General features: G+C 38.2%; 1 protein-coding gene across 1 annotated transcript in view; it reads right to left on the reverse strand.

Moving 5' to 3' along the window:
• The window catches only part of DGKH (diacylglycerol kinase eta), a 150,947-nt gene that overhangs the window by 55,434 nt on the left and 79,652 nt on the right, over positions 1-15,861 (reverse strand). Inside the window, exons 3-4 of the mRNA XM_065743997.1 lie at positions 12,242-12,352; positions 10,781-10,861 (exon numbers count right to left, since the gene is read on the reverse strand). Coding sequence (XP_065600069.1) covers positions 10,781-10,861; positions 12,242-12,352 — 192 coding nt within the window. The remainder of the gene's footprint in view (positions 1-10,780; positions 10,862-12,241; positions 12,353-15,861) is intronic.

Consider the following 15,861-nt stretch of genomic DNA (forward strand, 5'->3'; position numbering starts at 1 on the left):
CTGAACAACATTGCAATCTGCTATCGAAAACCAAGCCAAAGCACCAATTCAAAGAAAACGCACACATTACATTTGCTAATCAAGAAAATAATGGTCCACATCTCGGCAGCAACTGCAAAGTACCCTACTTCCTGCAACATGATATTTGCATTAAAGCACCTTGTGCTGCTCTGAACTATTATCAGGCATTAGACTAATAGCACTTTGTATAACGGGTCTTGAATTGGCTGAGTAATGTAGGAACATCACTTAGAACAAGAAGCAGGTGGGGGAATGTTTTCCGCTTCTTCAAACAGAGATATTTAAAAAATATATTTCTGGAACTAATGAAGAGAAGGCAATTTAACAAGAGAGCATACCCACACCTTTCCACTTAGGGACAGCATCTAATGCCTGGGGCATGAACTTCAGAGAATGAATGCTTTTTTACTTCTTTGTCCTACAAGACGTTGGGAAGCGAGTTCTGGGAAATATCACTGCGACAGGACAATAGTTCTTCCCTGCTCTCTGTCTGCCCCTCCATTTCCTTGTCCTCATGGAAATAAGAACCCTGACACACATTCACATGGGCCTTCTAGGATGAACAAATGCACACAGTGCAGTGACGGAGCAGTGGCACAGCTGCACAGAGAGGTGGTGGAGTCTCCTTCTCTGGAGACGTTCCAGACCCGCCTGGACACCTACCTGTGCAACCTGGGCTAGGGAGCTGCTTTGGCAGGGGGTTGGACTCCGTGATCTCTGGAGGTCCCTTCCAACCCCTACAGCTCTGTGATTCTGTGATCTCTGTCATAGATGTTGGGGTATGCCACTGGGTCATTGATGCATGTGAATCTACCAGAACTTGTCTGTAAACACCACAGTGATAACAGTTGGGCAGCTTTCTGCAGTACTTCAATTCCTCTGGGTTATAATACTAAATAAATGATACAGTGCTACACTACCAAATATGTAGTAGGTACTTTATAGTGAATTGTCAGTATTATAAGATGAGCCAAGCCAGGCAAAAGTACAAATTACCAAACAGAAGGAGCTAAGGATTTAAAAGCAAAGTGAGTAATGAATCGCTATTATATATGCTTGAGTACAGTACAGAATTTGTAATCATATCAATTATCTGTCTACTCCACTAAAAAAGCTGCTTCCCTATTTTTGTTGATCTTCTATTTCACTGTTCCCAATCTCACAAGTAACGAAATAATGCGTGGTTTTGGTCCCCACAGTACAAACTGAGGAGGGGAAAAAAAGGTCCCATGCAGCGTCTCCGCACCACAAGTTTAGCTGGAGGCCAATAACTAGCAGTGCACCACAGAGGGACAATATCGGGTACAGTCCTGTTTAATATCTTAATTAATGACCTAGATGATGGGGCACAGTATACCCTTAGCAAGTTTGCAAATGACAGAAAATTGAGAGTAGTGGCCAGTGTACCAGAAGGCTGACATCCAGAGGGATCATGACAAGACAAAGAAATGGACTGATGGGAACCACATAGACAAGGAGTGCAAAAACCTGCATCTGAAGAGAAACAACCTCCTCAGTAATATGTTGGTGACTGCCCAGCTGGAAAACAGCTTTGCAGAAAAGAACCACGACTCAGCAACAATCCCTTCCAGCAAAAGCATCCAGCACAATGCTGGACTGCATTAGAGTGTCACCAGCAGGTCAAAAGTGGTGATCCTTCCTCTCTACTCCCAATAAAAGAGAGACCTGAACATCCTGGAAGGAGTTCAGCAGAGGGCTACAGAAATGATGAAGGGCCTGGAGCACCTCTCCTGTAAGAAGAAGCCCAGAGAGCTGGAGGAGACTCAGGAGGATCTCATAAACATCCATAAAAGCCTGAAGGAAGGTGCAAAGATTACAGAGCCAGGCTTTGCTCAGTGGTGCCCAGTATCAGTATGCAAGACAATGGGCACAAACTGGAGCACAGTAAGATCCATTTGAACATCAACAAGCACTTTGCTGTGTGGGTGACTAAGAACTGGCATAGGTTGCCTGGAGATGTTGCGTAGTTTCCCTTCTTGGAGATATTAAAAAGACATCTGGACACTGGCCTCAACTGGCAGCTCTGTATGGCTCTGCTGGAGAAAGAGGGCTGGACCAGATGGCCTTGAGAGCTCTCTTCCAACCTCAGCCATTGTGTGATTCCATGAAAACAGGATCCAAGTAAATCAAGAACTCCAGCTACAACATGACCAGCCTGGAGCAATAAGACAGATTTACTAAGTAACCAGCAAAGATCATTTTGTCAGAAGTCATTAGTTTCTCAGTTTCGACCTCATGTGTGCAATATCAATCAACTGCAAAAAGAAAAACACTATTTCTTCAGACGTACAATATTATAATGAGACAGTTACAAGGCCCAGTATAGGAAAGATTCATGAATTTGGACTGAAGAGTTAGAAATTTGTATTTAATCTATGCTTAAATATAAAACAAGCAATCAACTAGTTTTGTAAATGTAGACTGGGAACTGCTCTATAAAGTGTAAGGTCTGTACTTTTCTTTAAAGTCCTTATGTCAACTTTTGTGTTGTATGTCACTTAGCATGCTCTTAGCCCCTGTCACAACCTCTTTACATGATAACAGATGGGATGGTTCAGTGCTTAATGGAAAACACTGAGTTATGTATTCAATGGCATTAGGTGCAAAGTTGCATAAAATAGAGGAGCAGCTATTTTCTTCTTCTGTAATAACAGATTCCTGTTTAAACATAATCCAGCTGCTTGAAGTAAAGGATCTCTGTTCAGGAGAAGCAGGAAATTTATTCAGACCTTACAACAACAGCACTGTTTATAAAATTGTTTTGTATACCTGAACTGGACCAAAGAATACTTCTTAAGGTTTCTTCAGGTGTTTTATTTACTTCTGAAGCAAACAGAGAAATATTAAACAGAACAGCGAAGTATAAAACTGCAAGAAGAATGAAAGCTGGCAATCCTGTCACTAATTTGTAGAGCACTGCTTGCTCTCCAGATACACCCACTGTTACACTGGTGTCACACAGTAAATAAAAGATATCTTCAATTTATTTGGTCTTTTTGTTGTGTTTCAAAAATAATATAAAAAAAAAAAACTTTTAGAAAACTGAATTAATAAAAAAAGACTTGCATTTCCCTGACCTATTTAAGATAAAATTCTGTTTAAACTCCAAATTGTGAAAAATAAGCTACAGGTAAATGCAACCAAAATCAAAATATACAACACAGATCACTATGTTCATATTTTAATGACCTCATTTTTTTTCTCTTCTGACAATTGTTCAGCTTTATTGTAATAGCTCAATCCCTAGTGTTTTATCTATGGATTTTAGCCTCATAGCTGAAATGCTTTATTGCTTTTTCATAATGAAACATAAAGCTTCAACATCTCCCGACGCTCTAGGGAAAGGGAGACAGCGCATCATTCAGAACTAAGAAGCCTAAAACTTGGAAGTCACACCCAAAGCTTCCCAAAGAGCTCTCAGCTTCATTACCTCTTCTTGTCACTGTCAGAAGGTGGGAGAAAATGAGCAAATACGAAATGGAGGAAAAAATCTAAGTGCATCTCAACTGCACACTAATTGCTTTTGTCTCTCCATTATTTTTCTGCAGCATAATTAATTTGTTATATTAGTATTTGTTTTGTTTCTAAGCGTCCTGAATAGAGAAAAAATGGACTAGAAAATAGAACAAAATGGAATAAAAGCACTTTCCCTGTTTCTGTGGTTTGAATATTGCTTAGGCTGCGAGCATCAAAAAGCCTTCTGTCATTTAGAGGCTAATCAGTATCTGTATGGAACAGCAGATAGCTCATAACTGGGGAAAAGCTGAATACATCCAAATAGTTTGCTGTCCATTCAAGACTGAGTCACACCGGGGAGGCTGGACATGGAGCTGCCTGGACATGGCCCTGAGCACCCTGCTCTGGGTATCCCTGCTGGGCAGGAGTAGAAGCAGATGGCCCAGAAGTCCTGGCCCAGATCAGTATTCATACAAAACTGCATTCAGTAAGGTTAACATGTAAACTATTTGAAATCTGTGGTTTATTTAAGTTTATCCAGAAACAGAAACATGTTTCAAACACAGATCCACTCTTTCCAAACATGTTTTTCACAAAGAAATAAGATTACAGATTGATGTGCTCTCCTACAGAGAGAAGTCCAAAGTTTAATCATCTAGCTAAGAACAAGGCAGCGATACAGAACCGATTCATTTCTTCACATCTTAAAAGCACTGAGAGCAGCTACCCTAGATCTCATTACTATGGAAACTCTCTGGCCAGATTGAGAAAAGGAAGCAAACAGACAGTGACAGCAACTGAAGGAAGTCAACTGGAAGGACAACTACCTGTCCCATCACTGGAAGTGTTCAAAGTCATCCTGAATGCAACTTTAATCAATCTGATCTACTGAAGGATGTCACTGCCCACAGCAGAGGAGCTGGCCTGGATAATCTTTAAAGGTTGCTTCCAATATGAACCACTTTGTGATTCTAGAATACTGCCAGAAAGAGGCTTGAGGCTATGATCAAAGAAAGAAACTAATGTTCATTGAGACTGAGCTGCAGCAAATTGAGTTTTGTAAACAAGGACAACATCAGTGACATAACTCCACTGTCATCCATGAGCACTTCTGCGCTTTATAAACATATAAAGCTTCCAACCCAAACCGTTCTATGATTCTATGATCTTGAACTTTGGGCAACCATTTCCAATAATAAAATCAAACTGGTCTTAGATATCCAAATAGGAAAAGAAACAATACAAGGATAGCTGTGCCCACCTTGGAAACTTTCTCTGTTTATCTCTGACATTCAAAAAGACAGAAGGCTACAGTGCCCAAACCTAGGGAAAAGGGGAAACGTTTTAGACTCCTTTGGGAAAAGGCTCTTCTCATTTCCCCTTGATACGGCTTAGGAAAAGTTAAACATTTCTCCTGTTCCCTGAAGAGTTCCCTGAAGCTCTCAGTCCCTGAAAAAAAGCCTCATTTGGAACTCAGTCTGGGCGATAAGACAGGAAGCCAAACCTGTCCAAGTCTCTAAGAAATTTTCACACCATCTACTCAACATATTGCAAAGGTCTGGCAACACATTGTTTTAAAAGCCCATAGTTAATATTAAAATTTAATTTTCTAAAATCAATTAGAAGCAGCTCATCTCGACAGTGGGCACAGTGCTGACTGATGACAGAAGAAGCAGTGCTGAAATAAACTGCTAAAAAGCAATATGTCTTCAGGCCCCTGTTGTAATATTCAACTTTAAAATTCTGCTGAATGCCATAAATCAAGTGGTTGAGTTTCTAGTACAACCGGGCAATCTCCCATTAAAACCAGCAAGTCTGAAGGAAGATTCCAAGATGAGTAGAACTGGTTTATACTTTAAACTGGTTTCGCACAATTTATATACTGGTAAACTCTACACCTATGGTCAAGATGAAGGATCAGTCAAAAATACAGATAGGAAATAGAGTAATCAGAATTCTAGAGGAAAACAAGATAAACATCAACCAATGTAGTGGCTGCAACGGGTTATTTGGTCTCTCCAATCTGTGTAGATAACTGAAAATAATGCCACCTATTTATCTCCATGGAAACTACGACAGATGCAAAGAACACAACAGCACTAGTTGATAGAGGAATTTCATTAAAAAAAACAACAGAAATACAGAAAAATCAGAAGTACATCTGAATTACAGAGAGCATAAAATTAACAGAAAAAAAGGACTTCGGTGTTGTCACACAGGACAAAAAATGCATGATGTGTGGCATCTGCAGCAAACAGGCAAAGTGTGGAATCCAACAGGAATGCAAGGGAGAATAATTTAGACAATTAATTATCAACCTCTAATGTTTATGACTTGTATTCACTTGGAACCCTTAGTGTCAATCTGGTCACTTCACTTACAAAATGACACTATAGAAAAAGAGCCAGGAGAAGAGCAAGAATGAGTAAGAGTACAAAAGAATATTTACAAAGATTATTTATCTCAGAAAATAGGCAAATCGAAAGGAGGCAACAAAAAGGAAAAGACAAAGACAAGCTTATGGGTTTCTACTGGCTTTGCCTAGCACTAGGTGAGAATACTTAAAGCCCAGGTTTCTACCTAAGGAAATATTTTTCCACAAAATGGATAATTAAGACTCCCACATGGTCTATAGCATTACTGAAACAAAGAAACTAGTAGAAAGGAAGAAAAAAAAAAAGCTATTGGACAGTTTTGCAAGCATATCGAGAATCACTGTAATCAAAGTAATTGGCTGGAATACAAATCTTCATTTCCAGCCAGTTTCTGATTACTAAGAACTGTAATAGGTTTTCCATGGCAGCCAATCTGTCTACTGCAGCTTCCATTCCCTGAAGGTGACCATTCTCTGAAGCTGCATATTCAATCAATGGATTTGATTCAGAAAGCTGAAAGTCAGAGTCTACATTTTCTGTTGCCTGGATGACAAAGCTCCTATCACAGCTATTGGAGATTTTGTTAATTATCAGTGGAGCCTATAATTAATTGAGCAAATACTGGAATCATCTTTAAATGGAAATTAATTATATTCTTGTTGCATAGACTTGAGGGTCTCTAAACCCATCACTGAATCCCAACTTGAAGATATGGCAAGTTGAATCCCAAATTCAAGTATTATCTGGTACACTGATTACCATAATCCTAGAGGGCACCTTCCTTTTGCTAGAAGAAGGAAAATAGTGACACTCTCAGAAGCAATTGGATAAAAGGTTTAATCCTATCAGAATTTTCACTTTTTAGAATATAAGAAAGTAAGAAAGAAATTAGATGTAAGTAAGAAATTGAGCATCCATGGTTTTGTGTAAAAGTCTTAAATGAACTAGAAGTTGCCTAACAAATGACTAAAGGCAGTTGCACAAAGTTAGAAATTCTACCCCAAAATTATTATTTGCCATCATATTAATAACAGAGAAGCATAATTAAATCAAGCATTTTAAACATCAATTTGGATTAATTTAATACAGATGCAGCCACAGAGTGCCTGTGCATCTTATGTGAACCTAAGTTGGACTTATAATTATGAAGGGTATTTCAACCATGAATGTGGCTCAGCCATTGAAAAGCAGCATGGCTAACATCTACACATTTTTTTCTTGTTGATGTGCATTAAAAGTTCTTCACTATCAAATGCAGGACAAAGGTAAATACCTAATCCAACAATTAGCTTCAGAGTTGGAAGGGGCCCTGGGCAGCCTGAGCTGGTGCTTGGGGACCCTGCCAGAGGGCTGTAAATGGATGGTCTTCAAGGTTCATCCCAACCCAAGTCATTCTGTGATTCTACAGTACCTCATAGTTACCTTTCTTGCTCTGAATAATTTCATTAATTGAATAATCATTATATAGTTAAAAAAAATCTGATTTCTTAAACCTACTAGAACATAAACATACCACTAACATTGCACTTGCCTAAAACTCCACGCTTGCATGTTGGAGACACTCAGGCTCATTCAGTCTCAGTCTTGTTTAGTGAACAATGAACATACTTTCCTAAAGGCACTTGAAATATTAGCAATTCATCTGCCATTCCTACAAACCAAAATGTGTGAGGAATTACAGCTCTGGGCAAAATTGGTCACTGCCCCATTTATTTTCAGGCAATAATAGGGGACACTGATTCATCCTAATAGTGTCCCCAAGAAATAATATGCTGTGCAGCTACGCTCCTCAGGATATGCAGAGAGAAGAAAAACAATTAGCGGAGGCAGAAGAAAAGCAAAGTGGAAAAAATATTCAGCAGAGCACTCAAAAACATCAGTGAGGACTCAGCATACATCAGTTCCACCCAACTGTAGGCACAGGTAGAGCCCCAGTGGACTCCTATGTGGCTGATGGAGAAGGCAATGTATGGGTTTCTCTCTTCCTATGGACTAACATGTAAGTGAGAAGAATCCAGCCCTTAGGGGCAGACTTAAAGCCTGCTGAAGCCAAAGGACATCACTTCCTCTGTAGGTGAGAGCAGACAGGAATACAACATGACTATAATCTATTAGAAGCTATCCTAGCACAAGCCTGTTCACTAGGAATTATTTGCCAGAAATGAGTTTGTTGTTCACTGAAAAGTAATAAAGAATAAAGTAATTAAGAAAAAGCAAATGAAAAAGATAAGCTGTTTTAAGCTCAGTAGCTCCTGATTTTCATTAGCATCTACTTATTTACCTTTACTTTCCCCTAAGCCTCAATTTGTTTGTAGCAAGAAGGGAAAAGTAATTCTAGTAAACAAACACTGATATTGAGTTTCATATATTATTCTACAAGCACGCACATCACAAATAAACTCAACCTTAAATGTGTCTTTAATAAATAATTTTAGGTCTTGAGTTTTATCCAAAAAAAGAGCATGGAAAATCTTGACACACTTCTGTCCCCAGACAGACAAATTGGAAGGGCCAAAGAAGGCAAAACAGTAGTTTCCACAAGCCATGGAGTAGAAGCTTAGTGTACATTTTTTAAAAGCATGTTTTTCTTCAAACACTATCGTATGTCCTATGGTGGATATTCCACCTAACGAAGTCTGTGTTAAAAATATATTCTATTAGGACAAAGAAAAAGGAGGAATACATTAACTGGAGAAGGCAAGAGTTTTAACACAATAAGATGCTAACAGATCTCACAGAACATAAGAAAGTGATATAACACTTGTTAAACAGAACATAAAGGAAAAAATAAAGGAATTTTAAGAAAGGTCAGATTATGCTTTTAAAGATAGAAGAACAAAATGTTTATTTTCATTTATGAGGAGTACTGCTGGAAAGCTACCACCACCACCACCCCCTCAAAACCAGCATAGGCAAGGCCAGAGGCATCTTACTTTACTGAGTTGTGTTGCTGGGAGACTGAGTTCGGTAAACACAAAGGAAGAAGCCAAAAGATTAAGCGAGACAGTAACTATTACCATATTTCACAGTCAAATCAGATGGCACTTCAGTCCTGAACTCAACACACTAATAATTTTTCAAAATGAATTTTAGCACTCCTTAGAGAAAGCACTGTTCGCTCCAAATAACCCAGGATGTGAAGATAGACCGGATTTCCAAATCTGTTAAAGTTGTAGGCCCCAAGATTTCTTTTTCACTGCTGTCTTCCCCAGAAACTTTAATGCTAGTTACAAAGCACGACTCTGGTGAACAATAGATGGATTTAAAGGACTCTATATGAAGTTAAAACACCAAACACCTGCTTTAAGAAACTGCAAGGAAAAATAAGCCAAAATCATAACACCTTTCTCCCTCAAAATTTCACCAAAGCGAACATCTTATTTTGTGATGCAGTAACTTAATTGCCAGAGACTTCTTTATTTTCTTTTTCTCATTAAAGAAGATACAGCGAGGGAAGTTCAGAACATCAGGGGGTGCTGAGTCTTACATGCTGAGTATTCCTGAATAACAAGTCATAGTTATGGGGATTTTCAACTCATGGTTTTTGTACTCCTCTTGATTCCACAGCTCTCCTGATGCCTGCCTGACAGCTGTAATTCTGTCCAGGGGACAGACAGAAGCAGCTTCCAGCACCAGGAAGGACCTTTCTGAAAGGCGAGCTAGTACATCACACCGTCATCACTCATCACAGACTTCCAAACAAATAAAGCTTTTTAATTAAAATTTAATTTGTCTTTTTAATTGTCAGCAAAGAAGCTTATACCTACATAACAGTTTTGTCTGGATTTCAGAATGTCCTCTCACCGCCCAGGGAGGTGGTGAACACCCCCATCCCTGGAAACACTCAAGGTCAGGCTGGATGGGGCTCTGGGACACCTGATGTACCTGTTGGTGCCTCTGTTCATAGCAGGGGGGTTGGACTAGATGGCCTTTAAAGGCTCCTTCTATAACATGCTGGGCTGCTCAGACCGATGTGAACATATCTTTGCTTTGAAGTTTACTGAATGCTTCAGTGGCCATCTGATTAAGTATTAGTACAGGGAAGAGCTGACAAAGCTTTCAGCAGGCTTGCACTGGACTACCCTGAATTATAGTATTGGTAGCACAGTCCACCTGTGATAATTGAAATCCTCAGGAAAACAGAAAATCTGCATTTTAGTATAGAATAAGGGATCTGTCGTTCATGAGAAATTATACTGTTGTAGTTAGTGGGAGAATTTGTGACCTTCAGAAGGAGAACATGACTCACAGTCTTCCCCACTGCTGGCTCTTGTTCAAAAAAAATCACTTTTCCAGCATAGGAAGTGTGTCCAACGTCCTCAATTAATTCCAGCAATGTAATTAAACAATAGATGGCAAGACCTCTAATTAAAACACACTTGTGAGCTTATAAAAATGGGGATTTATGAAGACCCTTATTTCTTATACCACTATCAGATTCAAGATACAGTTGAGACCGGTTTTTCACATAACTTAGGAACTGTTAAAATAGGGATATGAATAGCAATGAAAAAAATATAGTAGACTTCCATATGACAGAATAGCAAAAATATTATTATAGGAAATTAAGGCAATAACATAATTACAATCGAATCAATCCAGCATTCCACTTCAAAGACAAACTACAGGATAAAACCAAAAGTATTAATATCAAAGCTTGCTAGATTCTTAATGCCTTGTATCAGCATCTTTTGAAGTAAACGTTACCTAATGACAGATATCTAACAGTCCAAATTCCATTTAAAAAAACCTACAAAATTATCAATAGCTGACGGATAAGTCATTTTCAAATAAAGGACATTCAATTTCCAAACAAAGGAAAATGAGAAAGTATTCAGAGGATTACTGTTTTTCTTCATAATGTTCTATCTACAGCTTTGAAGCCTGGTATTATAATGGTTCCATACCGTGAAGCTGTTGTTGACATTTTTTGTGCTCGATTCAGCTACACTGGCATCAGACAGGTCAACTTCATCAAATATTAGGGACTGCGAATGGAAAAGAACACAAAGGCATTAAATGTAGCTTGGGTCCAATTTCAAGCACACTCTCTGCTTTCATTTCCTCACGCACACTCCATTTGGAAAATGAAATTAAAATGAAAACAAAAGAGAAAAAGTGGAAAATACTAATGAGGTGACAGAACTTCCTGCTTCACCACCAAATACATTTCTATTTGCTAACTAAGAGAATGCAAAACACTGGCTCCCAAAATACATATTTGCACTAAGGTTTGAGGCAACTCCAGATATCAGTACTTTCTCTTTTATGCTACAGGAAGGAGAAATAAAATAATTGCTTACTGCATCACTCAGCATGGAATCAATGTTTGGTGAGACTTAGCAAGTCCAGGGAGTCAGTGCTGCAGGGTACTCGTGCAACTGCCTACTCACTACTCCTTCTTTTCTCATCTTTATGACACAGATAATGTTGCCATTCTCACAGCTCACATCTGTAGTTTTCATTAAGATTCCATGTAAACTGCACGGGGTTCTGCAACAAGCGCAGAAAAGTGTAGCACAGGTACTTCAGTGCTAGACTCCCTGCAGAGACTATGTCTTCCTTGATTCATCACAGCCATACAACTGTGTACTACGCAACCACAGTCAAGAGTCATAGAAAGAGGTTTCTGCTCCTCAGTAATAGAACATTATTAAGAGAGCTAGGTTAGAGAACATGATGGACACTTAAAGTATGTCACCTCCATCTCCAGTCAGTTGCTGCAATAGCACAGGATACAGAAAAGTGATGACCATTGCTACGAAACAGCACAATCTGAGCCTCTTCAAAAAGCCAAAAAGTTCTTATTCCAGTCATGAGGGTGAGGGAGGAAATGCCTTCCAGAAAGGACAGAAGCATTCCACTCTGTCCATCCCAGGATTTCCCACTACAAATTTCAATTGATGGGATGCACTTTTCCCCATATAATTACATTTTGGCAGAAAACTTCCTTTTTTTCTTTTCTTTTTTTTTTGTGTAACCATTTTCACCTCTGTAAGAGAAATATGGGCATCAAAATTGAAGACTTTTAATGAAATTTGTAAGATAGCTTCTGAGCATTATTTAACTTCTATTTTATTTTTTAAGTCCTGGCTTTGTTTCAGAACCAACACCCTCTAAGAACAACTGTAGACAATGAACTAATTGTTTGAACAGTCCAAGAAGTTAGAAGAACAGTGATAAAGCTGACTTCCAAAAATAAAAAGAGTTATCATATCTTCCTTAGTTAAAGTTAATTTAGCATGCTGCTTATATACAATATTATTGTTGAAATAATCACTAGTAAATCATTCAATTACTGATATTCCCATTATAAACCTAAGTGAAATTGAAGTACATGGCATTAGATACTAATATCATTGAATTACCTTTGAATCCTTAGCATAGTAAAGGGTACGACCTCGAAGCTTGAAGTAACGCTTTTTCCACCTCTGAAAAGAACTGGTTTGCTTCAGTAGTAATCCTTCTTTTATACTTGTCTGAAAAATATTACAGAACAGTAGACAAGGTAAATACGTATCTAAATAGCAAAGCATCAGATCATGGTTATTGGTTTTTTTTACTGTTTTTTTTACTGCTTTTGTTGTAGGTTTTTTTTTCCTGTTATTATATGTTATATGTATTGCACAGATTTCTAACTATTCACATTAAATTGAGACTAATTCTCTGGGCAAGCAAACTTTGCAAAGTTATTTTTTCAACAGTGCCAATGTTGACAAAATGCAAATTTTGCATGAAAAACAGAAAGGCAATCAAGAGGCATATAACTGTAGTGAAGATTCCCAGGACACAAGTGTTTGGATAGCTACGAAACCACAAATACTAAAGTGAGTACCAACTGATGATGGCACAATGCAGACAAATGCTAAAAACAAAATAATCTACGTGGGGTCATTTCCAGTGCCACAGTCAGATTACATCGAGCAGAAAAACAATTGCCACGTAGGCTGTAATTCAACAAGGTCCTTAAAAGTGTCTCATTCAAGCACAGGAATTATGCAAGTTGTGCATGACTCCACGTATCTTGCTGAAATAAGGTCTCCAGCATGCACTCAGTGTACAAATAGAATTACAGAATCCAAGGATCACAAAGGTTGGAAAAGACCTCCAAGATCATCCCATCCAACCATAACAGGATTTATTATGTTATGGAAAGTTTGAGAGCTGTAACTGCTAGGGATAATTTTAGTCAAAAAGCAGTTTGCCAGTCCAAAACATCCCACTGCAAACTGAACCCTGCATACATGCAGCCCACTCCTTGAAATTCTGAAATGAGTATATTTTAAATGTGCACGCAGCTTTAGCTAGGATTTGTGAGATTCATCAACCCAATGACATAAATTCTCCACTTAATGAGACAAAATGACACGACACAGCTTGCTAATTGCATGAATCGTGCAATCCATTTTCTTCAGCTTTGAAGCTCGCAAAGAGTATGAGAAAAAGCAAGTGCATTTGGGTATTATATTCCAAAACGGTCTCTAATGCATAATATTTCCAATTTGTATTGCAGCCATGTGATGCAAATCTTGTAATGCAATTTCTAGATAAAGCGATATAAATCTCATTTGAAGTTATTCTAGACTTTTAGGGGCTTAATGAGATCTGACTTAAAGTCCATAAGCATTTTTATCTGTTACGAGATATAAAATTGCTCGTAACTTCAACACAAGTAATAAAAATACAAAAAAAACCAGCAAGCACTTAAATGTTCCTACCATTTCCTTTAAACGAGATGATTAAACGAAACTGCTATGAATATCACACCTTTCATTTAGATATTCCTAATGCAATAAACTCAGAATACAGCCCGATGATCACAAAGCAATAGAATTAATGCTCTCTAAAAGGCAGTCCTCTCAGATGAGGTACTGTAGATGAAAGTTTTGCTGCATCTCACTTTACATGTCATTGGTTCAGAGCAAGGCACCCAGTCAGCCACTCTGTACTAGCTTAAGAGTAGTAATTCCCAGCTGAAAGGGAGTGGAGAGCATGCTTGACACACACAACTTTCATGACTGCCTGCAATTTTCTGACCAGGCCCAACGATCAGCTATTTTTACATGATATAATTAGATTTAATCAGCAATTCATCCAGTTGCAAGTGCAAGTGTACATTCAACATTGTTTCTTGTAGCCATGCAGCACTTGTGTTTGGCAATGCTCCTTGAGATTTCCAAAGTTATCACGTAAGATGGGATTAGATGGCTTCTGAGTTTGTCAAAGGAAACAATAATCCACCTGCATAGCAAGCAGTGACTTAGGGGAAAAACTTCCCAAATGGAAGGAAACCCATGTCCACTGAAACACACTGAACTTACTAAGAAACTCAGAACACACATATTATATTGTATATTTTGAGGAATTTAAAAAATCTGGTCAAAGGATATTAAACCTCTTCAGACCTTGATTTATTACTTGCTAAAAATCAAACTTACTTTCATGCAATTTTTACACTTATGTGTGGAGTAAAAAGGAGAAATGCCTATTTCTCCTTATTTCCATTCATCTCTTAGAACACTTCTATCCCTAATTCAAACCAAGAGCTTCTACATTAAATCCATTTGCATTCAGCTCCTTAAAAGTATCTCACTGTAATCAAATAACTGTGTAGGCTCTGCAGAATGTATTTTTGTATTGAAATGCTAGAAAAATACTAGATTGATAAATATTTCCCTGAGGAATGTAAGGATTTCATGAAGCGTACATCTGAAGTCTACATTTTACCTTAAGTTTGTATTCTGGACTGAGGTTTAAGCATGTCCAATAGCCAAATCCACAGCTGCAGACTCCAAATTTGAGCCTAAAGCTTTGGCCCAGTATTTTTAATTAACTTCATGAAGCCTTTTAAAATGTGCTGAAAACCCCCAGCTGCCAACTGAGTCATTAGTTAATCTGCTAGTACTTCTGATTCACTCGTTTTTTGATGTCCCACATTTGTGCCACAATCAAAATTTGTACTTCTGTTGCTTCAAGAAAGATCCAAAGAAAGGAGAAAAGATTCTGAACTTTCAAAATAGTAAACTATCTGTATACAGTTTATTGGCAACTGCAAGTGCAAACACAATAATTAAACATGAAGCTCTGCCCTCATTTTATGGTATGTAACTGCATGTGCTGTTCAAAATGCGTCAGGAGACTGCAGAAGACAACACCAGGAAATTTGTGAAACTGATCAGAATGAAGAAGAGGACAAGAAAGGACATAAAACACAGCAGGTCAAATGTAAACAGGAAATTAAGAGGATGAAGAAGAATTTTAAGATCACCTTGCAGCAGATGATCTCGCTGAGACTAAAACATTCTTTAAATACTTTGAAAGATGAAAGGCAGTCGAGCAGGATCATTTTTCAGCAGAGGCATGAAAAGAGTGCTAAAGAATGGGAAGATCACAGCAAAAAAAGTTCAGCAAATTCTCGGCATCCATCATTACTGATGAAGTTGATGAGTCGGCTTCTCACACAACACATCTTTTAACATCAGAGCAGCTACATCAACATGAAGCACATACACAGGAAATACAAGACCAGCCAAATCATTAAGTCACACGCATCAGATGGCACTGTTCCAGGAGTCCTGATGATCCCAAAAGGACCACTGATACTAAATTCAGCTCCTGGTAAAACAGTAGAGTCCACATGAAAGAATAAGATTGCTGAGCCCACACACATCTGGTGGGAAGAAAATCAACAAGATTTCGTAGAGGAAAACACTACCTTATAACTGGCAGGCACTCACAGAGTAGAGAGAAAAGTGCATGGGTAAACAAAGACCTAAATGATTTGTATTTTCAGAAATCTTTTGAGAAGACTTCCCACTAAAGATCACTGAAGAAAGTGAATTAGAATGGAATTGAAAAAAACAGGAATTTTTTGGACTTATAAAGATAGGAAGCACAAGTATGACTTAATATTAAGTCACTTTTTTACTGGATGAAAAAGTCTTAACAATATGATTCCCAAGGAATCAGGACTAGGACTGAGAATATT

This window comes from Cyrtonyx montezumae, unplaced genomic scaffold, assembly GCF_038088225.1.
Source record: "Cyrtonyx montezumae isolate F1298 unplaced genomic scaffold, pur_monq_1.0 scaffold_3, whole genome shotgun sequence".
NCBI classification, from domain to species: domain Eukaryota; kingdom Metazoa; phylum Chordata; class Aves; order Galliformes; family Odontophoridae; genus Cyrtonyx; species Cyrtonyx montezumae.